This window comes from Zootermopsis nevadensis, unplaced genomic scaffold, assembly GCF_977971745.1.
Source record: "Zootermopsis nevadensis isolate Lab colony 2312 unplaced genomic scaffold, Znev_1.0 Znev_ptg000024l, whole genome shotgun sequence".
Lineage (NCBI taxonomy): Eukaryota > Metazoa > Arthropoda > Insecta > Blattodea > Termopsidae > Zootermopsis > Zootermopsis nevadensis.
The window spans coordinates 19,213,722-19,228,909 of NW_028259156.1; the positions used below are offsets into that span (position 1 = coordinate 19,213,722).

General features: G+C 35.5%; 1 protein-coding gene across 1 annotated transcript; it reads left to right on the top strand.

The window, feature by feature from the left end:
- The first annotated feature begins 221 nt into the window (after positions 1-221).
- Positions 222-15,165, top strand: LOC110835762 (putative RNA-binding protein Alsin2). The gene is made up of 8 exons (XM_022076301.2): positions 222-563; positions 1,370-1,464; positions 8,101-8,199; positions 8,694-8,912; positions 9,698-9,910; positions 10,041-10,264; positions 10,816-10,926; positions 14,413-15,165. The coding sequence occupies exons 1-8, from the start codon at positions 503-505 to the stop codon at positions 14,516-14,518; spliced, it is 1,128 nt and encodes a 375-aa protein (XP_021931993.1). The 5' UTR covers positions 222-502; the 3' UTR covers positions 14,519-15,165.
- Positions 15,166-15,188: the final 23 nt, after the last annotated feature.

The window sequence follows — 15,188 nt, forward strand, 5'->3', positions numbered from 1 at the left end:
TGATTTTGCACGTGGTTTTATCATTTCTGAAAAGGCTTCCGTATTTCAGTAGTGTGGAATAACCCACTGATCCACTGAAATTGAATATCCTTCCTGAAATAGTCATTAGTTTGCTGGGTAGATGGTGACAATGATGTTCATGCTGGCCAACATATAGAATTTACTTTCTGCATTGTAGAGAAGGTTATCGATTTTCACTTTTTGTATTATTGAATCTTAAATGGCAATGTAAATCTTATTGGAAACTGGTGTACAGGGAATGGAAGTGATTAAAATATAAATATTTCCGTGACTCTTAACCACAAAAAGTAATGTAATTCTAATGACATTAATTAAATACGAGGGAATTCAATATTAACTTTCTAGTCAATTGTGGTCAACATTGCCTGACAGATTTATGCTATGCGCATGCGCATAAGGAAGACCATGTTGAATTGAGTGTATATTACGGTTGGGGTACGTGGAAGGTAATAGTATTTAGAGGTTGTTGAAATTTGAGACAATGACTGCCCACGATCAAATTAGGGCAATGTTGGATCAATTGATGGGAACAGGACGAAATGGTGAGAATTATGTGGTACTTTTATATGTTTAAGTTAAGGGTTGGGTTCATTTTCTGATGGACGCTGAAATTGTTGGGAGACAATCAACAAAATGGCGATAACTACTGACGTAGTGCGTTGAATGTAACTTACCCGATTTAGAATACTTTCAGTATAGTCTAGTGAGTTTTATGATATCATAGTATTTATAATTGGTACATTGCCGTAATAACTGACATTAGTTTTGAGTGTATTTTCTAAATTCTATAATTTTGACTGCTTATCGTATAGTCTACTTTCAAAGCTGTAAAATTTAATGTTTAAAATTGTTTTTTTTAATGTTAATAGTTAGTAAGATGTATGTTGTTTAGGTTTGCGTGCTAAACTTTAAAGCATTTAAGACGATTGTGTATGAGTCACCAAAGTTACATATGTATTGGGAATGGTGTATAATTAAGACCTAAAGACACTCCTGGTTTTATTCTAGGGGGGCTTCCGGGCTTTAGACAAGTATTGAGAGTTAAAGCCAGCTGAGAGCAGATCACGTGTGTATTAATCTGTGATATTTTCCTACTTTTCCAACTGTATTTTGGATGGTAGTAAATTGCTGTTTACTTTGAAGATTAATATTGTAATTAAATAGAATTGATATTTAATGAAAGTAACAAAGTAGCAGGATATTTATAAGAAATGATCAGCACATTTCTGCAAGACTTCGGTTTAGATTTTGTTTAATATTGAATTTATAGTTTTCATTGAACTAAAGTAAAAATATACTGTTGTCTCAATACAGTGGAACATTGTACGTCTTTCCCATGTGTTTGTAGGTGAGAACAACCGTTTCCAGGTTAAGTTCTCCGACCCTAAAGTGTGCAAGAGTTTTCTGCTCAGTTGCTGCCCACATGAAATACTTTCTTCAACAGTAAGTATTTCACATGGTAGCATTCATTTGCATTAAATGAGAGGGCTAATCAAATACTTGTGATAACAGTTATGTCACAATGGTCATCTGCCTATCAGGGATAAAAGGTAAAACATGATTCTTCCCAACACATCTCAGGTCTGGTTCACAACCTGATCATGATTTTTGTGTAATTACTGTAGCTGTGGTTTTTGATCAGAGTTTGTAATTGAATGTCTGTATAGTCATCTAAATTGAGCTAGATGGACCAATGTGACTACTTTAATTAATCCAGTTGTTGTTTCTAGATTGTAAGACTTCCAATATGCCTTGAATTTGTTTTAAGATCATGACATTTGAATAGATGGTATAATTTTATCTTGATTACAATGGTAGTGTTTAAAATTGCTATGTTGCTTATCTCTCTGATTTTTATATTTGCTGAGCTGAACAGGAAATTTTAAAGCCTCAAAATACTATTGATGATCTGTATTAAATTACTTTTGATAGTTTGGAGGTTTTGTTTAAATGTTGTTTTACTTTGATTTGGTATGCTGTAATTGAAATGTTTGATATCTTTTAGATATTAACTGATTTTAAACTTGTTATTCACCAGCAGTATTGATGTGGCTTGTATTGGTTGTCATTATTTGAGAAGTGCATAAATATTGAGAAAAACTTGGTAATTGAAATCCAGGTGTATTGCAGCCTAATGAGTTAAGCTTTGAAAATTCTGATTTTTTTTATTGTGAACTGTCCGGTTTCATTCAGCTAATTATTGTCTGATATATGCTCAGTAGACAGAATTACTGAGTGCATTCATTCTATTATTTTTGGCATTTGTTTTTTCTTCAAGTTGTATGATAGATTTGTGTGTTACTTTTAGACATTTGATATTTCAAAACCAAACATGTCATATGAAAGACATTAATGCAAGAAATTGTAGTTCTTTCCAGAATTTGGCATCATAAAGTGAGGAAATAAGAGTGAGTTTGAGTTTGAGGGTTAGAGTTTCTGTAAGTACATCCATTGTAATAATTGGTTGAATATACTCTAGGTTCATCGAGAAGGTACGGTATATTTTGTAAAGCATTGTTGCCAGTGTACTAAATACTTCAGTGTTGGTAAGTAGGTGTAACATTTGTAAGGTGACAAAATCAGATGATGTATCTTTTGTAGAGGGGGCTGTAAATGTCTTTTGCATGTAGGGTTGTCCTTGTCAAGAAGAGTTGGCACATAAACAACCATATTGGCAGCATCACATTTCTGTGTGCTTATCATCATATATGGCTTGTTTTCTGTCTACAAAATGAATGCTTTATCTATAGAGAGACACTTCACAATATCTTCAACCTGCTGAACTCTTCTGTCGATGAAGGTTTTCATTTCTACCAGCATTTTTTCAGCAAAGTTTTATGTTACCTTTAGAAATGTTGTACTTAAATGTAAGTGCAAACTGCAGACTTCTGAAGTTTCTGGAAAAGGCACAACTGTTTGTGTATTTCCCCCAGTACTGTAACCTTTTGAGGCAGTACATACATCAGTTTGATTGAAATGACAGGACATTGAAATGTGTGATAAATTTGGAACAGTGATAATGTCAAACAGGATTACCTTTATTTCAGATATCCATTATGTTGTAATGTCTGACCTTCTGCTTATATTGATTTTGAATGAGCCATTTTTCTTGTAGTTTTGAGGGATTTTTTCTTTCTTTCTTTGCTTTTTATATATCTGAATAGGTTGTAAAACTTGATACAAACATTTCAGAATGATATTTGAAATTTATTTTGATGTAAAAGAAATAACCAGCATAAACAGTGATTAGATATGCAGTTGCGCTGCACTCTTGTCTCGTATTTGTGATTTTATATGTTTATCATCCTATATGTCAGGTAATATGACATTTTTTTCCTCAGTCCCTCCAGCAAAATGCTAGGATAGTGCTTGAAAACAGTCAGGTGTGTCTTTTGTCCACATCTTTGAAAATTTATTATTTATAATCTTCTTTCCATTCAATTAAACATCCACAATTCAGAGGTATCATTAAACTTAGAAAAGTGATTAAGTTTTCATAGTAAGACATTGAAATTCAGTTTTCAGGTGTCCTGTCTCTCATAACGAAGTATAGCAGATGTAGGGCCTTAGCTATTTTAAATACTTCTATTTTATTATTTTTTATGGTGATTCATGTGTGGACTCTCGTCGGGCTGTGCTCTAGCACAAATAACATTGTGCATGAAGGCAAGTGAAACGGATATTTTGGAAAGCTGTTTCCATGCCATTGTTTGTAGTTGTGTCATTTGTCCATTTGGGAGGGAATTGCAGCTCAATTGTTATCTTATCCATGTTGCTTATTCATCAAAATGTAATCCTTTTGAAAGGCAAACAGATCAGTAAATTATGCAGTACATTGATTGCTGGACTATTGTAGACCATGGTACTAAATGGAGATGCATTGCCAGCATCATGCACTGGTCATATTTTGCCTGAGATGATATTCCTTTGTATCCACCGGGTTAGACCCAGCTCGAAGGTTACTTCAAGAAAACTCTAATCTCTGCCAGTTTCATATGCCTAGTCATTCAATCTATAGAACTACTGACTGAAATCCCTTCCTACGTTGTACACGTACAGGTGCATGCTTCTAAGTGTGTTTTGTAATCCTAGTTTCATTTTCTTTCAATATATTCTGCTTGAAGGTTTTCATTGCCTCATTGCAGATATATTCAATTCAGGATGTAGGAGTTTCTGTGGTTGTCAGCTTTTCTGTTCTGAGGTAGCTAGTAAGTGGTAAAAAATATATTTCTCTCCGAAAGATAGTTCAGCATTGTTAAAGTCATGGCAGAGTTGACGGCACCATGTCCACCCACACATTTCCCAATGCATGAAACCAGAGTGATTCCCCACCTAAGGAATTTTACCATGTGGATAGGATTACCTCATTGATTTGAGGTTGGTGATACTTCATTTGGGCTATAGTGCCAAGAAGAATAATGAAGATATGATAGTTCATTATCAGCAGTATACACTTAATTCTAATATTTCTCATGAGTCATAGTGCTTGCTGCCCCTCATTACTTTGCTGCCATTGGTTGAAGACTTGTTATAAGGCATTTGATGTCCTATTGAGTTGAAATACCAGCACCCAAAGGGAGGGAGTAATAGACCATGTCCTCACTGAAAACTTGCCAAGGTCTACTTTCTGTAAGTAAATCAAGTCGTATGCATGATGCTCACCAGTAGTCTCCTGTGAGGGGGCAAAGCAATCCTGTGAGTATGAACGAAGCTGACGTGCCCGGGCCATCTGCGCGGTGTGTACTCGTTCTGCACTTTTTAAAGAGATCTCAAAACATTCTAGATGTTAACAATTCGTGTTGAGACTCACATTTTTCAACTGGTCTCTTTCACCCTTAGGGAGATAAAGTTATGCTATTTGACACACACCCATGCGGATAGTTTAGATGGGATTTTGTCACCATTACATCATTCGGCGACACCATTCGAGCTGAGAGTCTGTAAGTTGTGAAGCCTAAAAATGAAAGGAAGACATTTTAAGTTACACTCATTAATACATAGAGACATTGGAAATATTCAGGGGAATATGTGACTGGAATAGACAGTTCTTCTGTTGCACATTCATTAGCACACAGCAGTGTACTTCATGTATAAGATAATGTAATATTCAGCAGCCTGGCAAGACTAGTGAAGGTATTTTGACAAGTAAAATCCATAAAAGGGTTAAAATTGTTATATAGGGATTAAATTGTATGCACATGTATTGCCATTTTGATCTGTAGTACACAAGCCATATACAGGTAATCCTCGATTTGCGCCAATTCAGAATAACGCCGCTTTTGAAACCAGCAAGTCAAAAAATGAAAAATATATATTTTACTATTATTTATAACGTTTTACAATGTTTCTCGTACTGATACTTATACTAAATTGCAATTCTTACATCGCTGATTTTGAATGAAAATTATAAATACAGTCCCCTCTGCACTCATTGCTAAGTAGTTGCGAGATAATCTCCTAAAAATCTGCCAACATTGTGCAACAGTCATGTGGGCATTGGCGTGTCACTCTTCAGGGTGAGTCATTTGCGTTCAGCCAGATAAGGGAGTAAGGAAAAATGCGCTCAGTTCGCTTCTTGTTGACACATTGAATGTGCTGAAAACTGTGCGCTAAACGTGTTTGTGTTGTTGTTCGACCACTATTCTGCAGTAGCAACTACTTTATATTTATAAATTGTAGAAGAGCCACCATGTCTGGTAAGAGAAGTGAATGTGTTGCGTAGGTCTATTGCTTTAGAAGATAAGATGGACATAATTCGTAGAATAGGTGGTGATACCCATCGTAATGTGTACAGAAGTATGCAGTTGCCTCCTTCCACTGTGACTACCATAATGAAAAATTCATATAATATAAAACGGTCAGTGCAGCAGGCTACGAGAGTAAGTGCAACGCAAGTGAGTTATAGCAGAAGTAAACTTTTAGAAATAATGGAGAAATTACTGTCGCTATGGGTGGATGACATGAATCAAGAAAACATTCCCTTGGCTCAAATTGCTATCACAGATAAGGCGTAGTCAATTTTTAAGGAACTTATGATAAAAGATTATAGTAAAGAGACATTCTTAGGAAGCAAGGGCTGGTTTATGCGATTAAAATTTTGCACTAAATGTCACAGTGTGAAAATAAGTGGCAAAGCATTAAGTGCAGATGCAGAGGCAGCTGCAGCATATCCTGCAGAGTTTCAGGCCACTGTTGAGGAGGGTGATTATCCTCCTGATCTTATTTTTAATGTTGATGAGACAGGCCTGTATCGGAATAAACTGCCTTCACGAACTTTCTTCGCCCGTGAAGAGAAGTTTGCGTCAGGTTTCACGGCTGCAAAAGACAGGGTAACGCTTTTGATGGGTGCCAATGTTGGTGTACCATTCAGAGACACCTCGTGCTTTCAAAGGCCTCAACAAAGCCAGGTTGCCAGTCTACTGGAAGTCAAATAGAATGGCTTGGGTGACACAACAAGTCTTCTTGGATTGGTACTCCACTATTTTTGCCCAACTGTGCTCCGTTTTTGTCATGAGAATGACTTGCCAACCAAGGCCCTTCTTCTCTTGGACAATGCCCCTGGCCATCCGACAAACCTAGCAAATCCTCTGGATGTCAACGTCTTTTTCCTGCCTCCTAACACCACTTCAGCTTTGCAACCAATGGACCAGGGTGTAATAGCGACCTTTAAAGCCTATTACCTCAGCAACACCTTAAAAGAAATGCTGAGAGTTTTGGAAAGTTGAGACAAAACCGTAAAGGATTATTGGCGCTCATTCGACGTTTTGAGGGGCATTAATAACATCAATGCAGCCTGGGAGGAAGTATCAGTGAATTGTTTGAATGGGGTGTGGGGCATTATATTATATTACTCGTCAATGTTGGGTGCCGGGTACGCATGTCATTGACTTTCCATTGATTTACATTATAAAAAGAGTTTCAATTTACGCCAGTTCGTCCAGGAACGCATCCCGGGCGTAAATCGAGGGTTACCTGTACATTTTCTGATTTATGCTGTTAAGTTACAATAAGATACATTCAATAAATAAGAACCACAGGATTTCACATTCGTATGTTTTTCCAAATTTTGTGAAATAAAATTTACACGTGCACATGGAACAGACAATTTATTCCCCAAATGATTAATTTTGAATGCTAATGAAGTATGATAGATTTCTTAATTTATTTTTAAAACAGTTTAACTATATATATATATATATATAATATTGGTTCTTATTATGTGGGTGGTGGTTGACATGATTTTTGTCACTTTTAAGATACTATTTGCATTGTAGAATTAAATTTGAACAGTTTTTTCCTTTATTTCTAATGAAGAAAAGTATGTCTTATTTCTGCCATAGTTTCTTATATTCACGAGAAAGAAACCAATATAACATTCATTAGTAAGGTCCCCATTCTACAGTTGAATTTGCATCACAGGCGTTAAATACATTGCACCAAACATGAGGAATCCTGTGTTTTCCATAGAACATTAGTATGACTAGATTTGAATTCGAAGTAACAGAGTAGTCTGTTGATTTTCTTTTGATTTTATCTCTGTTTGAGAAAATACACATTTATGGAACATAAGGAAATGTTTGATGATGCTGTAATGAACGAAGATATTCTATATAAAAAATTTTAACAGTGGCAGTGTGCATTTATAGGAAGAAGAAAATGTTTTGTCATGCTAAAAGATTTGCATACGCAAGAAACAAACATGAGACTAGTGAAGTGTGAATACATTTTAAAAATTTGTTCCCCATTTTAAAGAATGTGTTTCCGCTCTTGCTATCTCTGTGTCCCACTGTTAGCTATGGAAGACTTCATGTCTGAAGTTTTTTATCATTTATAATTATATGTAGACTGAGCAATAGGAAGAACATGATCACATGTACTGCTGAATATTTTGATGAGTAGTTATAGGAGGGGTTGTTTGCTTTTAGTATCCTATTCTTAACTGAAAATTTGTGGTTTATTTTATTGGCAACTGTTTTCATGTTAGGGACCTAAAAATGTTGGTACTATTACAGCATAGTATGTAGTGATTACAGGTTGATTGTAAGATTTGATTGTAGCAATGATGTTCTGTATTTTCAGCGAATGGACCTTGGAGATTGCCCCAAGATACATGACCTTGCTCTTCGTGCTGATTTTGAGAAAGCGAGTCACACTAAGGATTACTATTATGATATTGATGTAAGGAAGTGCATTGTTTCAGTGTTTATTTTCTGTAAATTATTCTATATAGTTTCTAAAATAAGAGAACTTTGTAAAGAGACATGACCATTGAATCTGTCAAAGAGTTAAGATGCATCTTCTTAATCAGTTATTTGGAAAATAATGCTGTGTAATTGTCTTATCATGATCCAAAGGGAGCTAAACATTTTTACATTTGTACAGACTTAATAGACACTTTAAGATAAATACTGCTTGGTATGTACTCCATATATTTCTGATCCAAGTCATTGTTTCACCGTTTGTTGTGTGGTGTGCATTGAGTAGTCATGTTTAAAGTCTTGTTGATGTTAGGGCTTAATTATTTACTGTTTCTAAGATGAATTTCTGTTTCAATATTGACAGTATCTGAAGTTATCTTCAATCTAATACATCTACAGTCAAACCTATCTGTCCGTCCCTTGTGTAATTTGAGGTTATAAAGAGTAACAGGCTGGTTCATTTTTTACTTTTAGGCCATGGAACACCTGCAAGCATTCATTGCAGACTGTGATCGCAGAACTGAGCTGGCAAAGCAGCGTTTAGCCGAGACTCAGGAGGAATTGTCTGCAGAAGTTGCACAGAAAGCTAACAAAGTACATGAACTTGCAGAGCAAATTGGCAAGAAGTTGGCAAGGGCAGAGCAATTAGGAGCTGAGGGCTTTGTGGAGGAGAGTATGAAGCTGATGGAAGAGGCAAGTTACACTGCATGACACATGCTTTTAATCAAGTACTGATATGAATCCACATTACAGTTCTGTTGTTTTATGGAGGCCACTGTAATTTCACTGTTGAAAACTTGATTAGATCACAAGCTTGGTTTTTGGAGTGTGTGAGAGTCAATTTAATGATGACTGCATATGAGAGGGGTTCATAAAAGTTATTTCAGTACATAATTGTTCTTGAAATGTGTTCAGGTATTGTATTTACCCAGTTACAGGCAGTCCTTATTGTGAAAGCTTTCATAACCATTTATAGGTAAACAGAACACACATTTGTTGTATTTTTCCCTGGTTTAAATGGTGAGTCAAGATTCTGCCCCAGAGACAAATTCTAAATAGTGTTGAATTTTTGTTCCATTACATTTCCACCTATCCAATTTTTATTCAAGTTGGATTAGACCTCTTATTTTAATATGAAACACGATCATTTAATGGTATGTTATAATTCAAGATTGTTGCTTATCGATGATGTCCTCTTACTTTACTGAAGTGCAAATATTTTTCATGTCTGTCAATAATATTTGAGAGAGCATATGTACTGCTAAAACATGTTACTGCATTGATACATATATTTATTCTTCAAACATAAACATAATGTTACTGCATACTATCTAAAATGTTATTTTATATTGTGTTTTATGGATATATTTTTAATAACTCCTAAACTATGATACTACAATACATTAGACATTCCAGTTTTCCCCAGTTGAGATTAATTGATTCTTATGAGGTTTTTATTTGACTGTTTTATTCTATAGATAGAGGATCTGCGCAAGAAGAAAAGTGCAGCAGAAGGAGAGTATCGCAATTCCATGCCCGCCAGCAGCTACCAGCAACAAAAGCTGCGTGTCTGTGAAGTCTGCTCTGCATATCTTGGTATTCATGATAATGATCGACGACTGGCCGATCATTTTGGCGGCAAGCTTCACTTGGGATTTATTAAAATCAGAGAAAAACTGGCTGAACTTGAAGTAAGTGCTACAACATGCCTTAACATATTCTGACTCAGAGCCAGCAGGAAAAATGTTTTGACACTGAGTGTATTGTAGTGTGCTGGACTGCTGACTGTAGTTAACTGTGGGAGTGTTTGGTTTGTTTCAGAAAACTGTTGAAGGTCGGAAACAGCAGAAACGACAGGAGATGAGCAGTAGAGACAGGGAGAGGGAGCGAGAAGATCGTGAGCGAGAACGTGCGAAGGAGAGAGATCGAGATCGTGTTGGGAGTTCAAGTAGCCGAGACAGAGGTCGGCACAGGCGCAGCAGAAGCTCCAGCCGTGGTCGCAGTGAGAAGAGGTCACGATCGCGTAGCAAATCGCACAGTTCCAGGTATTTTCTGAAATTTTGTCATGCACTGGTGCTTTATCTATTCCACTATATTCAGCCTTTATGTAGAAATATGCTCTGAGCAGACAAAATGTCTCTCTTTCAATAGATTGTTTGCCATATATTTCTTTTTGGTGTAATACTGCTAAAATTGGCTGCTAAGAGGTGAGCCAGCAGCAGAGTAGCTGGAATACAATTTATATTGTAAATCTTGTTGGATTATGTACTATTAATTGGTAAATGACAGTGCAATAGTGTGTAGACTTTTGGTGCCAGGTCTGGGTGCATTGTAAGTTACGTAACTGATCTTATATGACAGATCATATTAGCAAAATCATAATGTGAGAGATTTAAATGAACAAGTATTATTTATTTACTAAGTTTGTGTTCTGTCTATTGCCAGGTTTATAAATCTGCAATTGAATTGGCTTTCTGAATTAACAAAATTGGTTGAGTAATATGAAAAGGTGGAATATTTTGTGTTGAAGCCTAATAAAGCACAAAGCACAGGGTCATGTTTAAAAGTTTGATTTAATTTGAAGATTAACTTGCAGGTCACATAGATCTCGCAGCAGTAGCCGCAGCAGACGCTCTAGGTCACATCGGTCTCGTTCTGGAGATCGTAGGAAGGATCGTTCACATTCAAGAGATAAGAGGCGTGACGGGTAAGACAATTTCAAAACCTCCCTTTAAAGAAAGTAATTGCATGCTGTAAGAAATAAGAGATTCATCAGTTGGCATCTTTCTGGTTCTGATGTACAACAGGGCCTGCCTTACAAGATTACCAGTCTTCCTAACTAAGGAAGGACACTAAATTTATGATTAAAATGTTTTCAAACTTGTCAGCCTGTTTCTCCTTTTGAATTATGGTGCAACAAGCCAAGACATTTTGAGCTAGTCCTAACGGCAATACATTTTATTCACTTGAAAGCCTTCGTGAAGGAAGCATTGTCTGACTTCTTCAGTGGCACTTTCCATATTACAGACAAATGTTGCCACTTTCTATTTCAGGACATTTTATATATTGTGGTACACATTAGTTACTCCAAAGTTTTCGTCATTATTCAACACATTATAATTTCCATTTATTCTGCTGTGTGGAAACACTTGTACCACATTGTCTTACAGGGTGCTTCACAAATTGTTTTGTGATGCTACCTGTAGAATAAATGCATGCTGTAGGTTACACTTTATTTTACATCTTGGTTGTTGACCTTACTCCCATTACTAATTATGTTGATGAAACTTTCCACCTCATGTAGTTGTATTCTGTAACATTTTTAAATTTTTTGTTCACCAATGTCCCAGTCAGAGATATTTTTCAGTGCCACAGCATTTATAATAATCTGAAAAATGGATTACTCGTAATGAAACATGAACTCTTCTCTAGAAATTAACTATTTTACTGGATGAACATAAGTCATGCCTTCAATCTTTATCATTGTTGTGATGGTTTATAGTGCTGAATCATTTTAAAGGATTGAGGTTTGGTGTTCTTTCAGCAATCCAAATGTTGAGGTGGTATTCTTTGTTGTCTACTATGTAGCCTTGTAGGTTGTCACCATTTCAGGGGAATGAACCCTGAAGATGCAGGTGATATATTCCTCCAAAACAACATAAAAGACCATGTTGGGTCACAACCCCAAAGACAGTTGGCATTTTCTGTGATTGTTTTACATTTGTTATATAAGGACCACTTGATGTTTTTAGATTCGTTTCCATGAGGAATTTTCTTGTTGTATGTCACTCATGTTTATTGGATACCATGGTGTGGTAGGGTGATCAGAGTCTGGTTTATTCAAGTTGGGCTGCCCCATGTGTTTGTTGGCAGTGCAGATGAATAATTTATGTTGTACAATTTTAAAACTTAACTCTCAAAGTTTCCAGTGCTAGGTTCTTTACTGAAAGACTTAAAAATCTGCTGTCATCTTTCCAGGCCCATCACAACTTGACCATAGCCCCATTAGCCATTCATTTTCCAGGGTGCTTCTTGGAGGTGCCAGAGACTAGGTCTGCTCTGTTTCACTCTGACAAGCTTTCTCCTGCTTGAACATTGTCCCCCTCCTGCAACATGAAAGAGATGTCAGATGTGGATGGAAGTGAAAGAAAAATGCCCAAGTGGGAGTCCGAATTTAAGATGGGAACAACAGGTTTACAGAAGAATGTGGGGGAGTTTAAGCAAGAGGTGAAACTGTGGGAAGACAAATCTGTGGATATGATTGGTTATCAGACTACTGGGAATGTCTTAGGAAGTCGAAGATCCTGTTCCCAGAATGAATTGTGTCAGATTCATATCTGAAAGAAGGTGTCCTAAACTATTGACTAAAACATTTTGTAGAAGAGTGATTTGTCTGATTAGATGGCTGTATTTTCAGAGCAGCATCATTACAAGGTATTTCCTGAAGTCTGTGTGGCTGTTCTAATACTCATTTTGGAACAAGTTTCCTAGTAATCACAGAAAGCCACCACTGGATCCTGAACTTTTCATGCAGATCTGTTTCAGTAGATATCACCATTTTTGTCATTGCCTTTCATCTATGTTAGTTGCGAGTTTATTTTTCTTCTTCTTTTGTTTCCTTTCCCATCCTTTTAGGTTTGTAAATAAAACATTTGTTGCTCATTTACATTTATGTGAAAGAAAAATAATCATAACTGCACTGTGCAGAACTTGTATTCAGGTTCTGTGGTACATCATTGAAATACAGTAGATTTCGTTCGTGTATCTGGCATGTTACAGTAGATTACTGATTGTGTGGTTATGTTGCACTATATATTTGCCAACTGTAGAGGTGATTGCTGACAACTGAAAAAATATCCTTATAAAACTGTCCTACATTGTTGTTCACTCATTTTGCTGGATGGATCAGTTGTGTATTAAAGGCAATATTGACACTAAAAGATGATTTCACAAGGTTAGAACAAATGTGCCTAATTTCATTATATATGTCAGGAAAATACTTTGTAAAGAACAAAAAGTGACTAAATATTTTATCAGCCTTGTGCACTTTTTCATTGAGGGCATTGAAAAGTGAAAAAGTGGTAAATTAGTTTGCTAGATTTCTTCCCATGTTTCCTGTGGTTTGTCACCAACCCACAGCTTGATACTAAATTTGGGCTTGGCTGTGATTTGTTATTCTAAGTATTTTTACAGTGTACGATATATATTTGGAAACAGCAGTACTCTTCATTTTAGATGCAATAAATTTTATTCCATGTAATATTAAAATTTGTTCAAAATGTTACTATTTGATTTAACAAACATGATGAAGCTGTAAAATATATTCTTCATACCAGATTTGGATTGTGGCATAATTTATTTATTTTTTATTTTTACATGTTTGAATTTTCTAATATTAGGAAGTGTTTCAGTTGTGAGCAAAATGTTATTTTGTATGATACAATTAGAAGTATGTGTGAGTGAGTAAAGGGTTTATATGTATCTTGGCTGTTGAAGACATTCTCTGAAAGAAATTATATTGTTCTATATATGAAATTCAGTCTTAACAGAATAATATTTGTGTCATATAAAAATTGTCATCTTAAACCTGTGTAATCAAAATTTCATGTTTAAAGGTGGTAAGGAAAATAAATATATTTCAAATTTATTTGAAAACTGAGAAATGGAAACTTCTTAGAGATTACCCGGGACAGGCATTTTCAGTACTACTGCAGTTTTCCTAATTTAATGCAGACACCATTTTTAAAAAGTTAGATTTGGTTCTTTTACATGTAAATTTTACAACAAAACTTATGGAATAGTTTGTGTGTTCATTTAACACTGTAATTTTGTAAATGTTCACTGGTTTGGTAGCATCATAAAAAGATGTATAAGTCATTGTTCTGAAAGTTATATAAAAGAAAAACTGCACATTCAGATCAACGCATTAAAATGAAATTGTGTTGAAAATTATCATATTGCCTTGTTAGTTTGGTTTTGTGGGTGTGAGATATGGAGTGTGTGGTTAGTGCTACCTATATTTTAACGGTAATAGCATTACATAATCACGATTCTACTGTAGTGTGGTAAAATTGTGTGAGTATCAATCCTTATAGATATTTCTCTTATGAAGTAGGGAGTCATCCCGGAGTCGCAGAGACAGTGAATAGCAGGCGTAAAAGTATGAAACCTTACAGATGCTTTTGTTATGAAGTAGGGAGTCATCCCGGAGTCGGAGATTGAGCGATGAGAATGGAGAAGATGACCATGTGAAATCTGAATCGGAAGATAAGGATGAATATAAAGTTAAAAGTGAGTAGTAATTATATTAGCTTTTAAGTTTAAAATGCTTGTCAGCCTTGTGGCTGATGTGGTTATTGTTGCTGCTAAACTGATTGTGATTGGTTCTACGTAAAGATAATTCATGGCAGCAATTGACTGTGGACCTTCTTGAAGACTAGGTATTTTTTACTGTTCACACAGAATAGTGGGACTTTTTGTACATCCAGTTAAGAAGCTGTAATTTATGTATATTGCAATTAAGGTTGGCCAAGGATTGTGCAGGATTTTCTTTCATTCACAAGTTTTGGAGTGAACTTCGTTAAAAGTTATGTAATTTCGTGTAAGGATACAGTTATGTACCATAAATATGTGTACTGTATTACAAAATACATATTTATTTTGAATCCATTATACATGAATATTTTACTGTGATTTTGTCCTTATTGTAGTTGCAAATACATCGGTCTATGACATTTTGTAGTTGGTGCAAACTGACACAAAGGACGATACCAAAGTGGATTTCATAGCTTTCCATTCACTTTTATTGTAAATGTGGCATCTTACTTTATAAGAATAAAGGACATAGTTGCTGTGTTATAGTAACCTGTACATATTGATGGTGTGTGTAGTATTCACTCTGTAATTTTCAATAACTTCTGTTGCATAATAATTAGATTCTGTTTTATATGATTGTTTTATTGTGGTACT

Excerpts from the sequence above, each read along its gene's own strand:
- LOC110835762 (XM_022076301.2), top strand. The coding sequence starts at position 503 with ATGACTGCCCACGATCAAATTAGGGCAATGTTGGATCAATTGATGGGA. Across the intron at positions 564-1,369 it reads GATGGGAACAGGACGAAATG|GTGAGAACAACCGTTTCCAG; the intron begins GTGAGAATTATG and ends ATGTGTTTGTAG. Across the intron at positions 8,200-8,693 it reads ATTACTATTATGATATTGAT|GCCATGGAACACCTGCAAGC; the intron begins GTAAGGAAGTGC and ends TTTTACTTTTAG.